Raw genomic sequence first — 14,237 nt, 5'->3', positions numbered from 1 at the left:
GGCCCTGACTGACCCTGACTGACCCTGATTGGCCCTGGGGCCGCTGCTCGTCCTCCACATGTGACTTTCCTCCCCACAACGCCATGTTTTCATGTGCTGCCACTCGTTGGCCTCTCTCTCACTCTTTCGCTCTCTCTCTCTCTCTCTCTCTCTCTCTCTCTCTCTCTCTCTCTCGCTCTCTCTCTCTCTCTCGCTCTGTCACCTGGTGATTACATTACTCCAGGCACTTGTATGTTACCGAGAGCAGCGTGACTCTGGCGCTGGTGGTGAGTTAATGGCTACCTGCCGTCCAACGTAACCAGCCGAGGAAGTGCGAGTAGATGGACAATGACAACAATGGCGGCCGGCAAAGTTCCACAACTGAAAGAAGCAGCACATGGTCACAATGCCTTCCGATCTTATTGCTAGTTTGTGTCTCGAGACGTTTAATCACACTGTTTGTTCCCTTTTCCAGTTTTATTTGTCTCTGGAGTCTTTTGCGTTTCTTATTTTGGGACGACTTTCAAATTCGGGGCGAAAAGCGAAGGTAAACTTTGTAAAATGGAAAATAACAACAATCTTCCGCAAGAATTGGAGTCATACATGCAACAAAGTGAGCCAGATGGACCAGAATGAGACATTTGGAGATGCGACTTAATGAAACATTTTCTTTTTTTTTTTTTTTTTTGCAAAATATGACCAGAAATATGTCAAATAATCACAGACAAAATCCCCAAAACTTTTATCTAGGAACAGAAAACCAGAGGACTGCTGCTGGGTAAACTAACACGGTCATTTGAAAAGTAGTTTAAAAAAAGAAATAAAATAAAACTCTAAATCGGTTTGGAGGATATTAAGTTTTCTGGACTCTGAAAGGGACACTGTGTTGGTTGAAGGTCTGCCTCTCTTGTGCAGTAGTTGGCAGTGTTGAGTTAAACCTTCACGCTTTGGAGTTTGGCTAATGTAATTACCTGTGTTTATTGTATTTATGGAACGGTATCATCCGTATGGCTGAAAAGCAAAGGCTCTAAAGCTAATCCCTGAGGTACACCTAAACCTAAAGGAGCAACAGGGGGCAGCGTTGAGTCCCTTTGGCAGTAGTTTGATCGGCGCCTCTTGTTGGCTGTTAGGGAATGAGGAAATGCGAAACAACCTACAGTAACAAACCGCTAAACCGAGCAGACTCAACGCACCACCTTGTGGCGCAAACTTGTATTGCACGACAGAAAAACCTGCATTTGGAATGGCAGGTTTGCATTCACTTTAGCTCGCGGCGTGTGTGTGTGTGTGTGTGTGTGTGTGTGTGTGTGTGTGTGTGTGTGTGTGTGTGTGTGTGTGTGTGTGTGTGTGTGTGTGTGTGTGTGTGTGTGTGTGTGTGTGTGTGTGTGTGTGTGTGTGTGTGTGTGTGTGTGTGTGTGTGTGTGTGTGTGGAAAGGAGGACAGCATCCTCTTTTCAGGCGCATCTCTATTGACCTCCACTCTTTCTGAGCCGGCGGGGGCGGCGGTACGGCGAGGTCGATCCCCTATCGACTCACGCTCACTCAGCCCTTCGCTGGAAAGTGGGCCGACTCCTCCGACCGAAGACGTCGTGTCACGGGGAGGAGGACGGTTTCGCACCTCTTCCTCCGTCCTCCCCGACACGGACAGATGTGCAGTAAACGGCGCGTGACGGGGGAGGACGTCCCAGACCGAACGAATGGAAGGAAAGCCTTTTCCTCTCGTCTCAGCAAAACAACAACGTGGAAAAAGTAGTCCTCCTGTAGAACCTGGAAACCGGCCAAGAGCTCAAAGATGTTTTACTCTAAAGGACATGATGGACGTTGTCCAGAGAAAATGCAAAACATCCGTTGTGTTTTGGGGGTCCGTAGACACGACAACCGTACTCGGAGTTACCGAAAACACTACTTTCTGAAAACGATCAGTCTCCATGGAAACGGGGGTGGGAGGCGCAACTTCCTGATATGCTTCTACTGCCAACGTCTGGAGTGAATAGTTGTTCTGCACGTGCTCAGTAGATGGATAATATAAACGACGTTTCCTCCGTGGTGTCATGACTCCCCTGTCCAAATTCTCCTGGGACTTGGCCGTTTTATTTTGACAGTCGCCGGGCTAGCGATCCAACTTGTCCGTGTGCTCCCATCGTCAGCGTTTACAGCGTGTTGTCCTCTGCGCGCATGTCTCTGTGGTTTCATTCCAAAAACCAGCAGCACCGCCGACTCGCTTCAGTCACTGAGTTGAACTAAATTTGCTCCGGGGTTTTAAGGAAGGAACTTTTATTGTATCGACGCCATGCGCGCAGGATGATATTGAAATCGTACAAATGTGAGCACCGCTTTGTTTCGGTGACTTTAAAGGTAACGCTCTTTCTTCAAATTTGAGTCACCAAAGACACACGGCTCACCCTCTGGATAGTTACCGATGGAGGAAGATTCTGCATCCGCAATCAAAGACGGAGAGAGAGCTGGAAGAAGAAGAAGAGGAGGATGAGGATGAATCAAACTGGCTGCAGATGATTAATGTTTCTGTGAAAATGACAGAATCTTTTCATCAGAGCAGATCCGTCATATCAGGTGTGTGTGTGTGTGTGTGTGTGTGTGTGTGTGTGTGTGTTGATAAGCTCCTCCCACCAGTCAGTCACTCCCGCTCAGCGCTAATGTGCTTTATCTCATCTGAATGTCCTCGTGATCAGCCTTTGTTAGCCCCTGATTTAATATTCATATGATCTTTGTGCGTGCGCCTCCCGAGCGTTCAACCGCCATCCTGTTGCGGCGTGTTGCCGGTTGTGTCTCGCGCCGCACGCTCGGCTGTGGTTTCCGGTGGTTTCCGCCATTGCGCCTTCCTGCGGTGATTGTGAACGCTGACCTTGGAAGAGGCTTTTTTCCTTTTCTTTTCTTTTTTTTTGTTTTTTTTTTTACCCCTTCTCCTCCCGTCCCTCCGAGATGCCCGGCCCACTCCACGACAGCAGCCTCTTTTATGAATGGGCAGATGCCCGAGCTGAATGCTAAAGAGGGAGGGAGGTGGAGAGAGTGAGGGGTGGGGGTGGGGGTGGGAGGGGGATTGCATGCTGCTGCTGCAGTGCTTCCATATTGTTTTCACAGTGAAGCGTCCAGGGAGCAGAATCAGATCAGTGGCGGGAGCAGAGCGCACCGGGCAGGGAGGGGTTAACCAGGCAGGGAGGGGTTAACCAGGCAGGGAGGGGTTAACCAGGGCCGCCCCGCTAACAGATCTCGTCACTGTGACATTTCAATTACAGGCGACGTGCGAAGTCATTTCTCTGACATGCACTAATGTTGTCAATCAACACCTGTGGGTTCACTACGGCTTTACTACAGACTCGCCACACTTTAGCAGTAAATACCACAATAAGCTGAAGTTGTTGGACTTCTCCTCCCTGGATCGGAGCCGTTTTGTCGTTCACAGGCCTTGTCGCCCACGTTGGGTCCACCAATCGGCACGGGGGAGCCGGTTTCCCCGAGAATCCTGCGCTCGTAGTCGTTATAAATCTGATTAAACACACAAAGTCTTGATTAAGAGGATTGCGTCCATAAATAACTCCTGCATATGTGTTTCTCTATAGCTGCCGTTTTGTCTGTGCGCAATGTCGAGTTATGCTGTTGTGCGAGTCAGAAATCCTCCCGGGAAACGGATCCTTTTCAAGCAATAGTGGGGGGATTTTAATTATATTAAAAACCTTCATTAGTTTGTGAGAAAATGAAGATGTTTTCCAGCAGGATGTGCTTCCTAACACCTAAGGGTCAGACTAATACCTCCATTCATTTAAGCGCACAGCATCAATTAGTCTAACAGTCCTGTTGTCTGCATTGCTCTTTAAATGGATTATTTTTACGGGGACAGATATAAGCCCGAATGCATGTTGAAGTCATGCAGAAGAAGAAGGGGTGGTGGGGGTGGGGGTGGGTGGGCGGGGGGGGGTAGATAAGTGATGGGAGGGGGGGGGTTATCCTTCGCATGATCTCAGGTCGTCTCCACTTTGCTCTTACGGGATCATCGGACTTTCCTGTTTAAAACCAGAAATCCGGGCGGTGTGCATGTATACGTACGGCGCCAGGACCGGGTAAAGGGTCCCATGTGAATCTCCGCTAAGCTCCCATTAGGGTGATTGAGGATGATGTTCGACGACTCGTCACCGTGTGGAGTTTCGTTTGATGGTTTGAGACGATTTCCAACCGGAACGGCTCCCGTGTCCGCAGCTGGGCTAGGCTAGTTAGCCCGTGGCTAACGGGTAGCCATAAAACAACCACGGTACACAGTCTTCAGACCAGATAGCAACGAGACTCTTCCTCACTACTTGACAAGATGGTTTCTAACTTTTTCTTTCTGCGTCTAATTCTTCTGATTCGACTTGTTTGTTTACTACCCAGAATGCACTGCGCCCCGTCACGTCCTCTCAGCCCGCCCGATCGTCTGGGAAGGAAGCGAGACGGTGGGTTTTCAAGAGGACCAGAGATCAGAGTTCCGATTTTGTGGGCGTTTTCTAGTCGCCCAAATGAACCGGGTTTTCCCTGAACAGAGCTCTGGTCTGGATCAAACGGGAATGTGAACACTTCCGTAGCGCGTTGAGATGCGGCGCCCGAGGCTCCAGACATGGACTCAGGTGTGGCGTGTGCAGCAGATTGAGAGTTTCTGCTGCAGTGGTGACGTTACATCATCTTCCCCTCTCTGCCCTGAAATCATTCAGCTTCGTACAAAAGAAAAGAAGAGAGACTCAGAAGAAAGTGTTCATCTTGTTTAGCGTCTGTTATCCCTTTCCAATTTACGGCCGTCGACGGCTGGGCGCTCGCCGCTGTATTCAAACGGCTATGTTTTCAGTGGCTCCGAGCAACGTTGTCGTGTGAACGGGACGCGTCCGCTGGGAATTAACCCCCGCGTCTCCAAAGCGGAAAACACTTCTCTCGTTTGCGTCGCATTCCGTGCCTGCATCCACTTTCACGCTCACGATTTCCGAGAAATGATCCAAACGGCGCTTCGGAGAAGTTGGCGCCACATCCCGAGGCGCAGATACAGTCGGACGACCCCGGGATCAGGAAAGGTCTCCCGGCTCACCTACAGCCTCAGACCTCGTGCTCAGACTACCCGCAATGCCGGGGCCCCCAGCAGGGCGGTTTTCCTGAAAAGCTTCAGGGTTTCTGGAAGCCTGTCGATATAATTGACGGCTCATTAATGGAGTCGTGTGTTTACCGCCTGTACCTTGAAACATTGTTGTGTCACACTTGTTTACTTCGGAGAAATTGGCATGTTCCTTTACATGCACGGTGTGTACAGTACGCTCGAAGTATCCCACCGCACGTCGTGTAGCACAAACAGGATGTCAGTCAAATGTGTTTTGAGCTCTGGAGAGTCTGTGTAACGTAACGGTGGCACTGGAATTACAAGCCCATCCAATTTGATCGAGGCTCATTTTCCTCACCGAGGAAAGACCGTCCGTCCTGCTGGATTATCCCGGGGTTGCATCAGTGACCCGAGGTGTCCACCCTGAATTCCACTTGTTGGGTGCAGAAAAGCATTTGTCTGATGTTGCGTGAACGCTCAAGAAACGGACAATTCTGACGACGTTGACATCCCCCTGTTTGGTCCAGACTGGAATCTCTTCGGGTGAAAATCTGTTTCGTTTGGGCGCCGTTAAAAACGCCCACAAAACTCTGAACCGGCACTAACAAGATCTCTGGTCCTCTTGAAAACCTCCGTCTCGGTTCGCTTACAAACGACCTTTTTAGCGGGAAGGGTGAGAGGACGTGACGTAGTGTGCAATGCATTCTGGGTGGTAAAGAAACAAAGTTAACCGCGTGAGTCAGAAGAAGCAGAAAGAAAAAGTTGGGAAATATCTTGGGGGCAAACGTGAGGAAGAAGCAGTGAGGAAGACTCATTGATATCTGGTCTGAAGACTATATATCGCGGTTGTTTGTGGCTACTCATTAGCCATGAGCTAACTAGCCTAGCCACCACGGGCTGAAGCGGACCATTCAATAAGCCGTGTTTCTTCTTCGCTTCCTCTCTGCTCAGTGTTTGTTTCAGGCGACAGCGCCCCCAGACCAGCAGCTGTTGTAATTGCGTGACATTTTCCAGGCGGAATGAACCTTTCATTGCGTTTTGGGCGTTCATACGACGATTGTGTTTTTTTTTTTAGAACGCCTCACAAAGTGGAACTTTTGGACAAAGTTCCGACTCCGTCTCCATGGAAACGGTGGGGAAACACAAGACTTTCTGGAAACGCTCGGTCTCGGTGTCCTTGCTGCTTCTGCGCAGGGCACACAGAATATTTATCACTCGGCTCTAATTAATATTTCTATGTTTTTAGTGCTTCTGCCGTTGTTGTGTAAAGGCCCCTTTACAACAACAAGAGGAAAAGTTTGGTTGTGACTTCAGCCAGCTGCTGAAAAGTTCGGTTTTAACTGCAGGAGCTGACATATATTAGTGATGCGTTCAGGTGCATTCCGTAAATCCGCTTTCCGACACGCAAACGAGCTTCCGGGTTCACACAGTAGCGAGGCGACATGCTAAACATGATTCAAATATGACTGACTGGAGCACGCGTGCGCGGCACACGGCAGCGCTGAAGTTTGGCACCGACATACTTCGGCCCGGACGGTTGGCATTTTGTTCGGCAGGACCCCGGAGTGCCGACCTTTCTAATTGTTCTTATGGAGTATGAATCGGCCTTTAGTGGACATCATTTTCAAGTACTTTGCTTTGTAAATGTGAAACTTTTCTGAAACTTTTCTGCGTTTTCTCTTGAAATGTTGTCGCGCCAAACAAAGCTTTAGTTATAAGCTTCTAATGGCCTTCTGCCTCGGATTCGGACCGACAACCGCAGGTTATTCCTCCATGGCTCTGTTTCTTCGGGGACCTGTTTCACAGTTGCACCAGGAGTCGAGGTGGCCGCCGGCCTGTTCCAGGTTGATTTCAGTTTTATCATCAGGACTGAATCGGAGGCCATCCCCCAGCTGTGGTTGGCTGACGCGCCGGTTGTATGTAAAAAAAACTTTTGAACTCAACACGTTGTGAAGTATCAACACCGTTTCCCTCGCAGCAGGACACACACACACACACACACACACACACACACACACACACACACACACACGGCCATAAAGTGGAATGACAGCGGCGGCTATAAAAAGCACATGAGTCAGCTGCAGAGTGAGATCCCAGTTAGAAGCTGAATGACACAGATCATTACCACTCACACAAATCAGGGGAACGGCTCTCACACTACCTGCTCTATTTTTAGACCCCGCCCGTTCCTTTAAGCACGGTAATGTACTGAGTGTGCAGATTATGGGGCCTGGGTTCCTCACTTGCGCTCTGCCAGGACAGTTGGACACTGGGAAGGGTTAAAAAAAGACACGCAAAAGAAAAAAGGAGAAAAAAAAAAAAACTTTTTTGTAAACGCTACTCCGTCTCCGTGGAAACGGGGGGAAAAAGCTACTTTTTTAAAAAACTAACGACATCGTTTTCAGTGTTTCTGCCATTACCGTGTAAACGGACGTCGTTTTCAGAATGTTGTCTTGTCACCACAAAACTTTACTGAAACGAAAATACCCAAATTATCCAAATCTAAACAGTTATCTTATAAATCATGCTGCGATTTTTGGGGGATTATTCTAGTTAAAAAATAAAACTTTTCGTACACGAACATTCTAATGGACAGGCGACAAAGTTGGATTGTTATTACGGTGACTGTCAAAATAAAAGCACCAAGTCCCAGGAGAATATGGCCTGGGAGTCATGACACAACTTTGTTCTGATTGACCCTCTACTGAGCATGTGCAGAACAACTAGCTACTACAGCGCTGACGCGAGTGTGCATTAGCAGTAGTTCAGGAAAGTCACGTCTTTCCGTTTCCATGGAGACGGAGTCGGAGCATTTTCCAAAAGTTGCATGTTCCCTTGTTTACGTGGAGATGGAGTTTGGAGCGTTTTCAAAATGTTGCGTTTCCAACCGTCTCCATGGAGATAGAGCTCAAAGTGTTTTCAAAAAATTAAAAAAATAAATGTCCTGCTCCTAGTTCCACTTGGATGTAGTTCAAAGTGTTTTAAAAAACTTTTTTTTTGCCCTCCTATTTCCGCTCAGATGTAGCTCAGTGTTTTCAAAAAGTTGTTTTTGTAAACCCCCCCCCCCCCCCCCCCCATTTCCATGGTGACGTCGTCCAGAATGTTTTCAAAAAAGTCGTTTCCCCCCCCCCCCCCCTCCCGTTTCCATGGAGATGGCGTTCAAAGCATTTTCAAAAAAGTTTTGTTCCCCCAACCCCGTCTCCACTGAAGCGGAGTTTGAGGGATATCCTCCCCCGTTGCGTACGCCGCCGCCGCCGCCCCCGCTTCCTCGGCGCGCTTCTCCGTCTCCAGCTTCAGGACCCTGCTGAAGCTCCTCAGGTTCACACCGATCACACATTAGACTGATTGAATCAGACTCCAGGCCTGCTTCCTCACTAACTCAATTTCCTCTCGCTTGCTTCCCTTTTCACGCTGAGCACACACACACACACACACACACACACACACACACACACACACACACACACACACACACACACACACACACACACGCACACAGAAAGCCAGCGCGAGCGGGGCAGTACCCATCGAGCTCTAATGAAAAGCAGAAAAAGCTGTTACCGTGGCAACTGCCGGCACACATCTTCAGGAGGACCCAGATTCCCGTCTCATCGTATTGTTTTGGTTCTCTTTTGATAGCCGCGGCATCCCTTGACGGATTATCTCACCGCCACAAGAATTTATGCAAAATCATCAACCGCCACGTCTCAGACAGGCGGCGGAAAGAAAACAAGTGCCCCCCCTGGGGAAACACCCCCCCCCCCCCCCCCCCCCAACCTGGTGAACATGGAGTCAGATCTCTGAAATCCATAGTGCTGACCTTTTTTTTTTTTTAAGGTTTGAGTGTATAGCCTGAAAAGCCCCAGCGGGGGCAGTTCTGAATCCAGATACCCCCCAGCGTGCAGCCACACGCGTGCGGAATGTAGCCGTCCTCATCATTATCATCCCCATCGCCATAATCACATCATTCTAATTATTCTAATTGCCCGTGCTGCGTTTGTCATCTCCGTATGTTGGCATAAACAGGAAACATATCAGACCCCCATGGGTGGGGGGGGGGGGGGGGTTAAAACCACCCCACCGGCTCCAGGAGGGCAGTTAATGTGTTTTCTTCGGTTTGAGACGTTTTTTTGTTGTTGTTTTTTTCCTTGTTTTGTGTATTTATCATTTCTTTTGAGTTTTCTTCTTCTTCTCTTTTTTTTTTGGTCATTTTGCAGTTTTCATTGTTTATTTGTTCCAGTTGTTTTCAGTTGTGGTTTTCTCCTTTTTGCAGTTTATTTGTGTCTTTTAAGGCCGTTTTGTTTCAGTTTTGGGAGTCTCATGTCTTTTCGGGTGATTGTTCTGTGTCACTTTGTTGATGTTTTCCGTTTAGTTTTGTCCGTCATTTTGCAGTTCTTGTCCATTTCTCAACATTTTTGTTGTGGTTTTCTCACCTTTTGCGTTTTCCTTATGTGTCTTTATGGCGGTTTTATTTCGGTTTGTCACCATTTTTGCACGTCTTTGTGTTGTGCTCTTGATCTTTTTCATGGCTTTTCAGTCTTGTGCCTATTTATGGTCGTTTTCGGCGCGTTCTCGGGTGTTTTTATGATGATCTGTGGTCACTTCGTGCCTGTTTTGCGACGGTTTTGGGTGTTTTTCTTATTCCTTCGTGGGCTCATCGTGTCTTATCACCTGCGATCCGCGGTAAATCCTCCCCATTAGATGCTGACTTTCATGGCGCCAGGTTCACAGATCTGATCCACTTCTCCTGCGTTTTTTTTTTTTTTTTTTTTTAAAAGCGCTGGAGGGAATCGTCAGAACGATGGCAGGCTGGTTTGGTGCCGTTTTGTTTTGCTAAGCTTTCCGAGCCCGAGGCTTTGGCTCCTGCGCGTCACCATCTGTCTCCTTATGCACACAAGCCTGTGCATTTTGTAATACATCCCGCCTCGCAAATAGAACTTGGATGACGACTTGCATTTTGGTGAGCTTTCTCAGTCATTTATTTATTTATTTATTTATTTTCTGAAACTAGTTTTGGCCTCACCCCGAGGGGGGAGGGGGGGACGGACAATCCACCAGATTTCTAAAAGAGGAAGTCTTGCTGAATTTGGTTAATGATGCTCGAGCAAACAGTTTGAATGCAAATTGTCATTTTCGCATGAAGACAGGAACAATATTGACATGATTTATTTTTCTTTTTTTTTCACTCCCCCCCCCCTCCCGCGTTCCTCCTCAGACGGCCTACAAGCCGTGGCTCTGCGCTCAGTACTTCCCCACCACCACTCAGCGGTCCTGCAAGAGGAAGGTCCCCTGCCACCAGTACTGCCTGGAGGTCCAGCAGAGCTGCCCCTTCATCCTGCCCGACAACGACGACCTGATCCACGGAGGCAGCCCCAGCTTCATCTGCACAGGTGTGTGTGTGTGTGTGCGCGTGTGTTCCCTGAAGGCTTTCTAATGACATCTAGTGGCGTGTTTGAGCACTGCAGCACTCGGCGATGCATTGATGAATTGGGCATCTCGGGATGCGCTGCAGTTTAAATCAGGGGTAACCACCGAGGTCTGCACGTGTTTCCGGACGACGGTGGAATACGATGGGAGTGCACACAAAGATTTGAGACGTGCGTTGTTTTCTAATTAATGTCCATAAACCCGGTGCGTCATTGGCTTTATTCGTTCCGCGGGGCCGTTTTTTTTAAAAGCCTCCCGTATGGTCACTCACTCGTCCCCGTTACGCCGAGCGGCTTGCAGAGCGGCAGCGTCAATCCCTCCACTTCTGCCGCTCCTTCGCCAAGACCGGAGTGCCGCGCCAGGTCTTTCCCCATCTGTTGCATTTATTCTTCCTCTACCGTCCGTCGCCACGACAGTCCCCTCGCTTCCTCTCCGGCAGTTTTTGGCGATGGCGGCTTCTTGGCGGGTGACGTACCCGGCCCTCCTCCGCCGCCTCCTCATTAGGACGGGAGCCACGGGTTTGGTTCCGCATGATTCCAACAGATCGAAAGTGGTTATAGTGCCGAATTCGACGAAGGCTCTTGGTAGACGGGCCGGTTCATCTTCCTCGGTAGCGTCACCTTATATGGTCAATTAGTCGCCCCACTTCAAGGAACCTCTGGAAGTTTGTAGGTAGAAACAACTTATTATGAATTTGGGAACGCCTCATGAGCATTTCTGAGTCCAAAATCTTTTAACACAAAGTTGCATTACCGCCATCTGCCGGTTCCTTCGATCCACACTGTTTCTCATCGTCCCCTTCTCCTTCTCCTTCTCCTTCTCCTTCTCCTTCTCCTTCTCCTTCTCCTTCTCCTTCTCCTTCTCCTTCTTCTTCTTCTTCTTCTTCTTCTTCTTCTTCTTCTTCTTCTTCTTCTTCTTCTTCTTCTTCTTCTTCTTCTTCTTCTTCTTCTTCTTCTTCTTCTTCTTCTTCTTCTTCTTCTTCTTCTTCTTCTTCTTCTTCTTCTTCTTCTTCTTCTTCTTCTTCTTCTTCTTCTTCTTCTTCTTCTTCTTCTTCTTCTTCTTCTTCTTCTTCTCCTTCTCCTTCTCCTTCTCCTTCTCCTCCTCCTCCTCCTCTCCTCCTCCTCCTCCTCCTTCTTCTCCTTCTTCTTCTTCTCCTTCTCGTCCTTGTCCTCCTCCTCCTCCTCCTCCTCCTCCTTCTTCTTCTTCTTCTTCACTTGGCATCCGTGAAGTTGCACTACTGCCAGCTCGTCCATACCATTCCCGCCAGGTTGTCGTTAAGAACGGATTACTATTATATGCACAAACACAGAAAAAAGGCTCTTTATCACCTCTTTATATATTTTTTTTTTATTCCCGATCAAATCTCTGTTTTTCATTTTGAACCTCTAATGTGTCGGCTATGAAGATCAGGAGGATTTATAAACCGTTGAACGCACAGATTGCTTCTGCTTCTCTTCCCAAAGCTTTGTTGTTCTTCAGTTCTCCAATGTCACTGTGAGTCTTTAAGGTCCTGAGGTTTTAAAGTTTTGAAGTCATTTTTGGAAACGCCAAGCCTTCTCGTCTGAACGTCCGTTGATCTAACCCATCTAGTTTTGGTCACTACATTTAAACGCAGACATTTCTGTCCCTGAAATTCGTCAAAAACCTTGTTTTAACCTCCACGAGGACAAGTAGGGCCCCGCCTACGCGGCGTTTCAAGCGGCAACGTTAAAGTTTCACGATTCTTTGTAACTTTATAAAAAACCCTCAGTGCTCGTTGGCGTCACTCCGTGGTTACGAGTAGTCCCGGTCTACTTCCCCCGGTGGTTCCTGTGAACGGAGATACCGTGGGGGGGAGAAGATGGCCGCCTGACTGGTGTGCTCTCTTTCGCAGGGCTTTTGGGAGACCACCCATCAGACGGCGAGGCCGAGTGCTGCGACGTCCGGTGGGACTCCAGAATGGACAATCCTTCGGGCGGCACGCTAAAAAGGACTGCTTCTTCCTGCCAGCCCGAGGGGGCCTCGGTCACCTCCGCCGCCACGCCGCGACTGTGCAGCGGGCGGCTGAAGATCTGCCTGCTGGCCCTCGTCCTCCTACACACTGTCATCATCATTTCAGCCTCCCATAATTCTACGTTGGTGGGTGTGGCGGCCATTTTCTCGCCAGAGGAGAGCGCCTCCAACGAGGAGTGAAGGGTTTGGGTCGAACCGAGAGCGAGAGGATTTACGGCTTTTTACAGTGTACACGGCTGGCGGGGACACATCTGGCCAGACGTGCTGGCAACGCCTCTGAACCAACTGACCACGAGAAGTGGCGGGGTTTTCTCACCGGAGCTAAGGCTGCTGGGACGGGACGCCGACGGGACCGAGACGCTTGAAAACCAACCCCCCGAAAAGAACTGACCTCTCGCCACTTGAAACCTGCTCATTGTTTCTATTCCATCCAAATGTTTTCTAGCATATTGTCCCTCCTCTCCTCCCCTCTGCTTCCTCCCTCCCTCCCTCCCTCCCCCCCCTCCCTGGTTTTTGGCGTGTGAATGAGAAACAGACATGGATGGAGCGCGCATCGTCGTCACTTTTAGATTTCCAACCCACTCTGTGCCAGGAAGTTTTCGACATATCAACTTAGAGGCATCTTCTGATACCAAGTCCATCCATCCATCCATCCATCCATCCATCCATCCATCCATCCATACGTATCCTGATGTCCGGCTTGTGTTTGTCTACCTGGACTTTCTCTCAGACCCTGTACGACAGTATGTCTTAGGACCTTAAGTGCTCTGAGACCCCCCCCACCCGGCAGTAGTGGCAGTTAATCGGTTCGCCGCAGACAGATCCCAAGTGGCCGCAGGCTTCTCAAAGCTTCAGTTTTGCGCGGCGGTGTGGACGACAACCCAAAAGTGAAGCCAAATCAAGGGGTAGGGGTGGGAACCAAATAAGACGAGGTTCCAACGCTGTAAACTCGTCCCAGTTTGCGGCACGTTTTCTTGGACATGTCTTAAACGAAATTTGCGAGCCGAAGGTGGCACATAGCGGCGGATAGACAGCAGTCACCTCTCATGGTCCCTATCGCACATTCGATGAGGACCGACAAGAGAAACGTCCCCGGCTTACTTCAAAGTGACAGGTCAACCAGTGGGCTCCCCTCAGTGTCGTGAACGTTGGTCTTCGGTCAGGATAGAGAACCCGATTCGCTCCCGACGTTCGGCAGATAAACGAGGTCCCAGATCTCCCGAGTGCCTCTCCTGCTGCGTGGACCCGACGAGGCAAACGCAAGCCAACGTAGTAGAAACAAAGATGAGACAAGCTGGGCTCGGTGTGGGATCTTCACCACTGACGGGTCCAATCAATCAGTCAGTCAGTCAATCAATCAAACTCTGAAATCACCCTTTGGCCAGCTGATGGACCGCCATCATCCACAGACTGGCAAAGAGCTGTGTTAGTGTGCGAGGAGTGCGAGGAGTATTCAAGGGCTGATCCATGCACTTTTCTTTCTTTTCTCCTTCTCTTGCATGGCTGCTGCTACTTAAAGTGCATATCACACCAGGACGGGTCACACTGGGGGTAGAATGACCCCCCCCCCCCCCCCCCCCTTTTTTTTTATTTTATTTTTTTAATCCAGAACAAAAAGGTGTCTCCAAAGCAGGGAACTAGAAAACACAAGTGACTACTGACATACCAAAAACTGAAGCCGAGGAAGGTCAACCTCGCCAAGGGAGCGGTTTATCTGCCTCTACTGATCAGCGGGATAGTTTGCCTCCAAATGGGCTTGACTTTGA

At 49.3% G+C, this 14,237-nt stretch overlaps 1 protein-coding gene across 1 annotated transcript in view; it reads left to right on the top strand.

The window, feature by feature from the left end:
* Window positions 1-12,843, top strand: part of LOC308127950 (NALCN channel auxiliary factor 1-like) — a gene marked incomplete at its 5' end in the record, with an annotated part of 15,206 nt that extends 2,363 nt beyond the window's left edge. Inside the window, 2 exon segments of the mRNA XM_080493603.1 lie at window positions 10,268-10,442; window positions 12,353-12,843. Coding sequence (XP_080349729.1) covers window positions 10,268-10,442; window positions 12,353-12,651 — 474 coding nt within the window. The 3' untranslated portion in view covers window positions 12,652-12,843.
* Window positions 12,844-14,237: the final 1,394 nt, after the last annotated feature.

The sequence above is a fragment of the Lipophrys pholis genome (genome assembly GCF_963383615.2).
Source record: "Lipophrys pholis genome assembly, contig: SUPER_23_unloc_1, whole genome shotgun sequence".
NCBI classification, from domain to species: domain Eukaryota; kingdom Metazoa; phylum Chordata; class Actinopteri; order Blenniiformes; family Blenniidae; genus Lipophrys; species Lipophrys pholis.
This window is presented reverse-complemented; position numbering and strand designations above follow the sequence as displayed.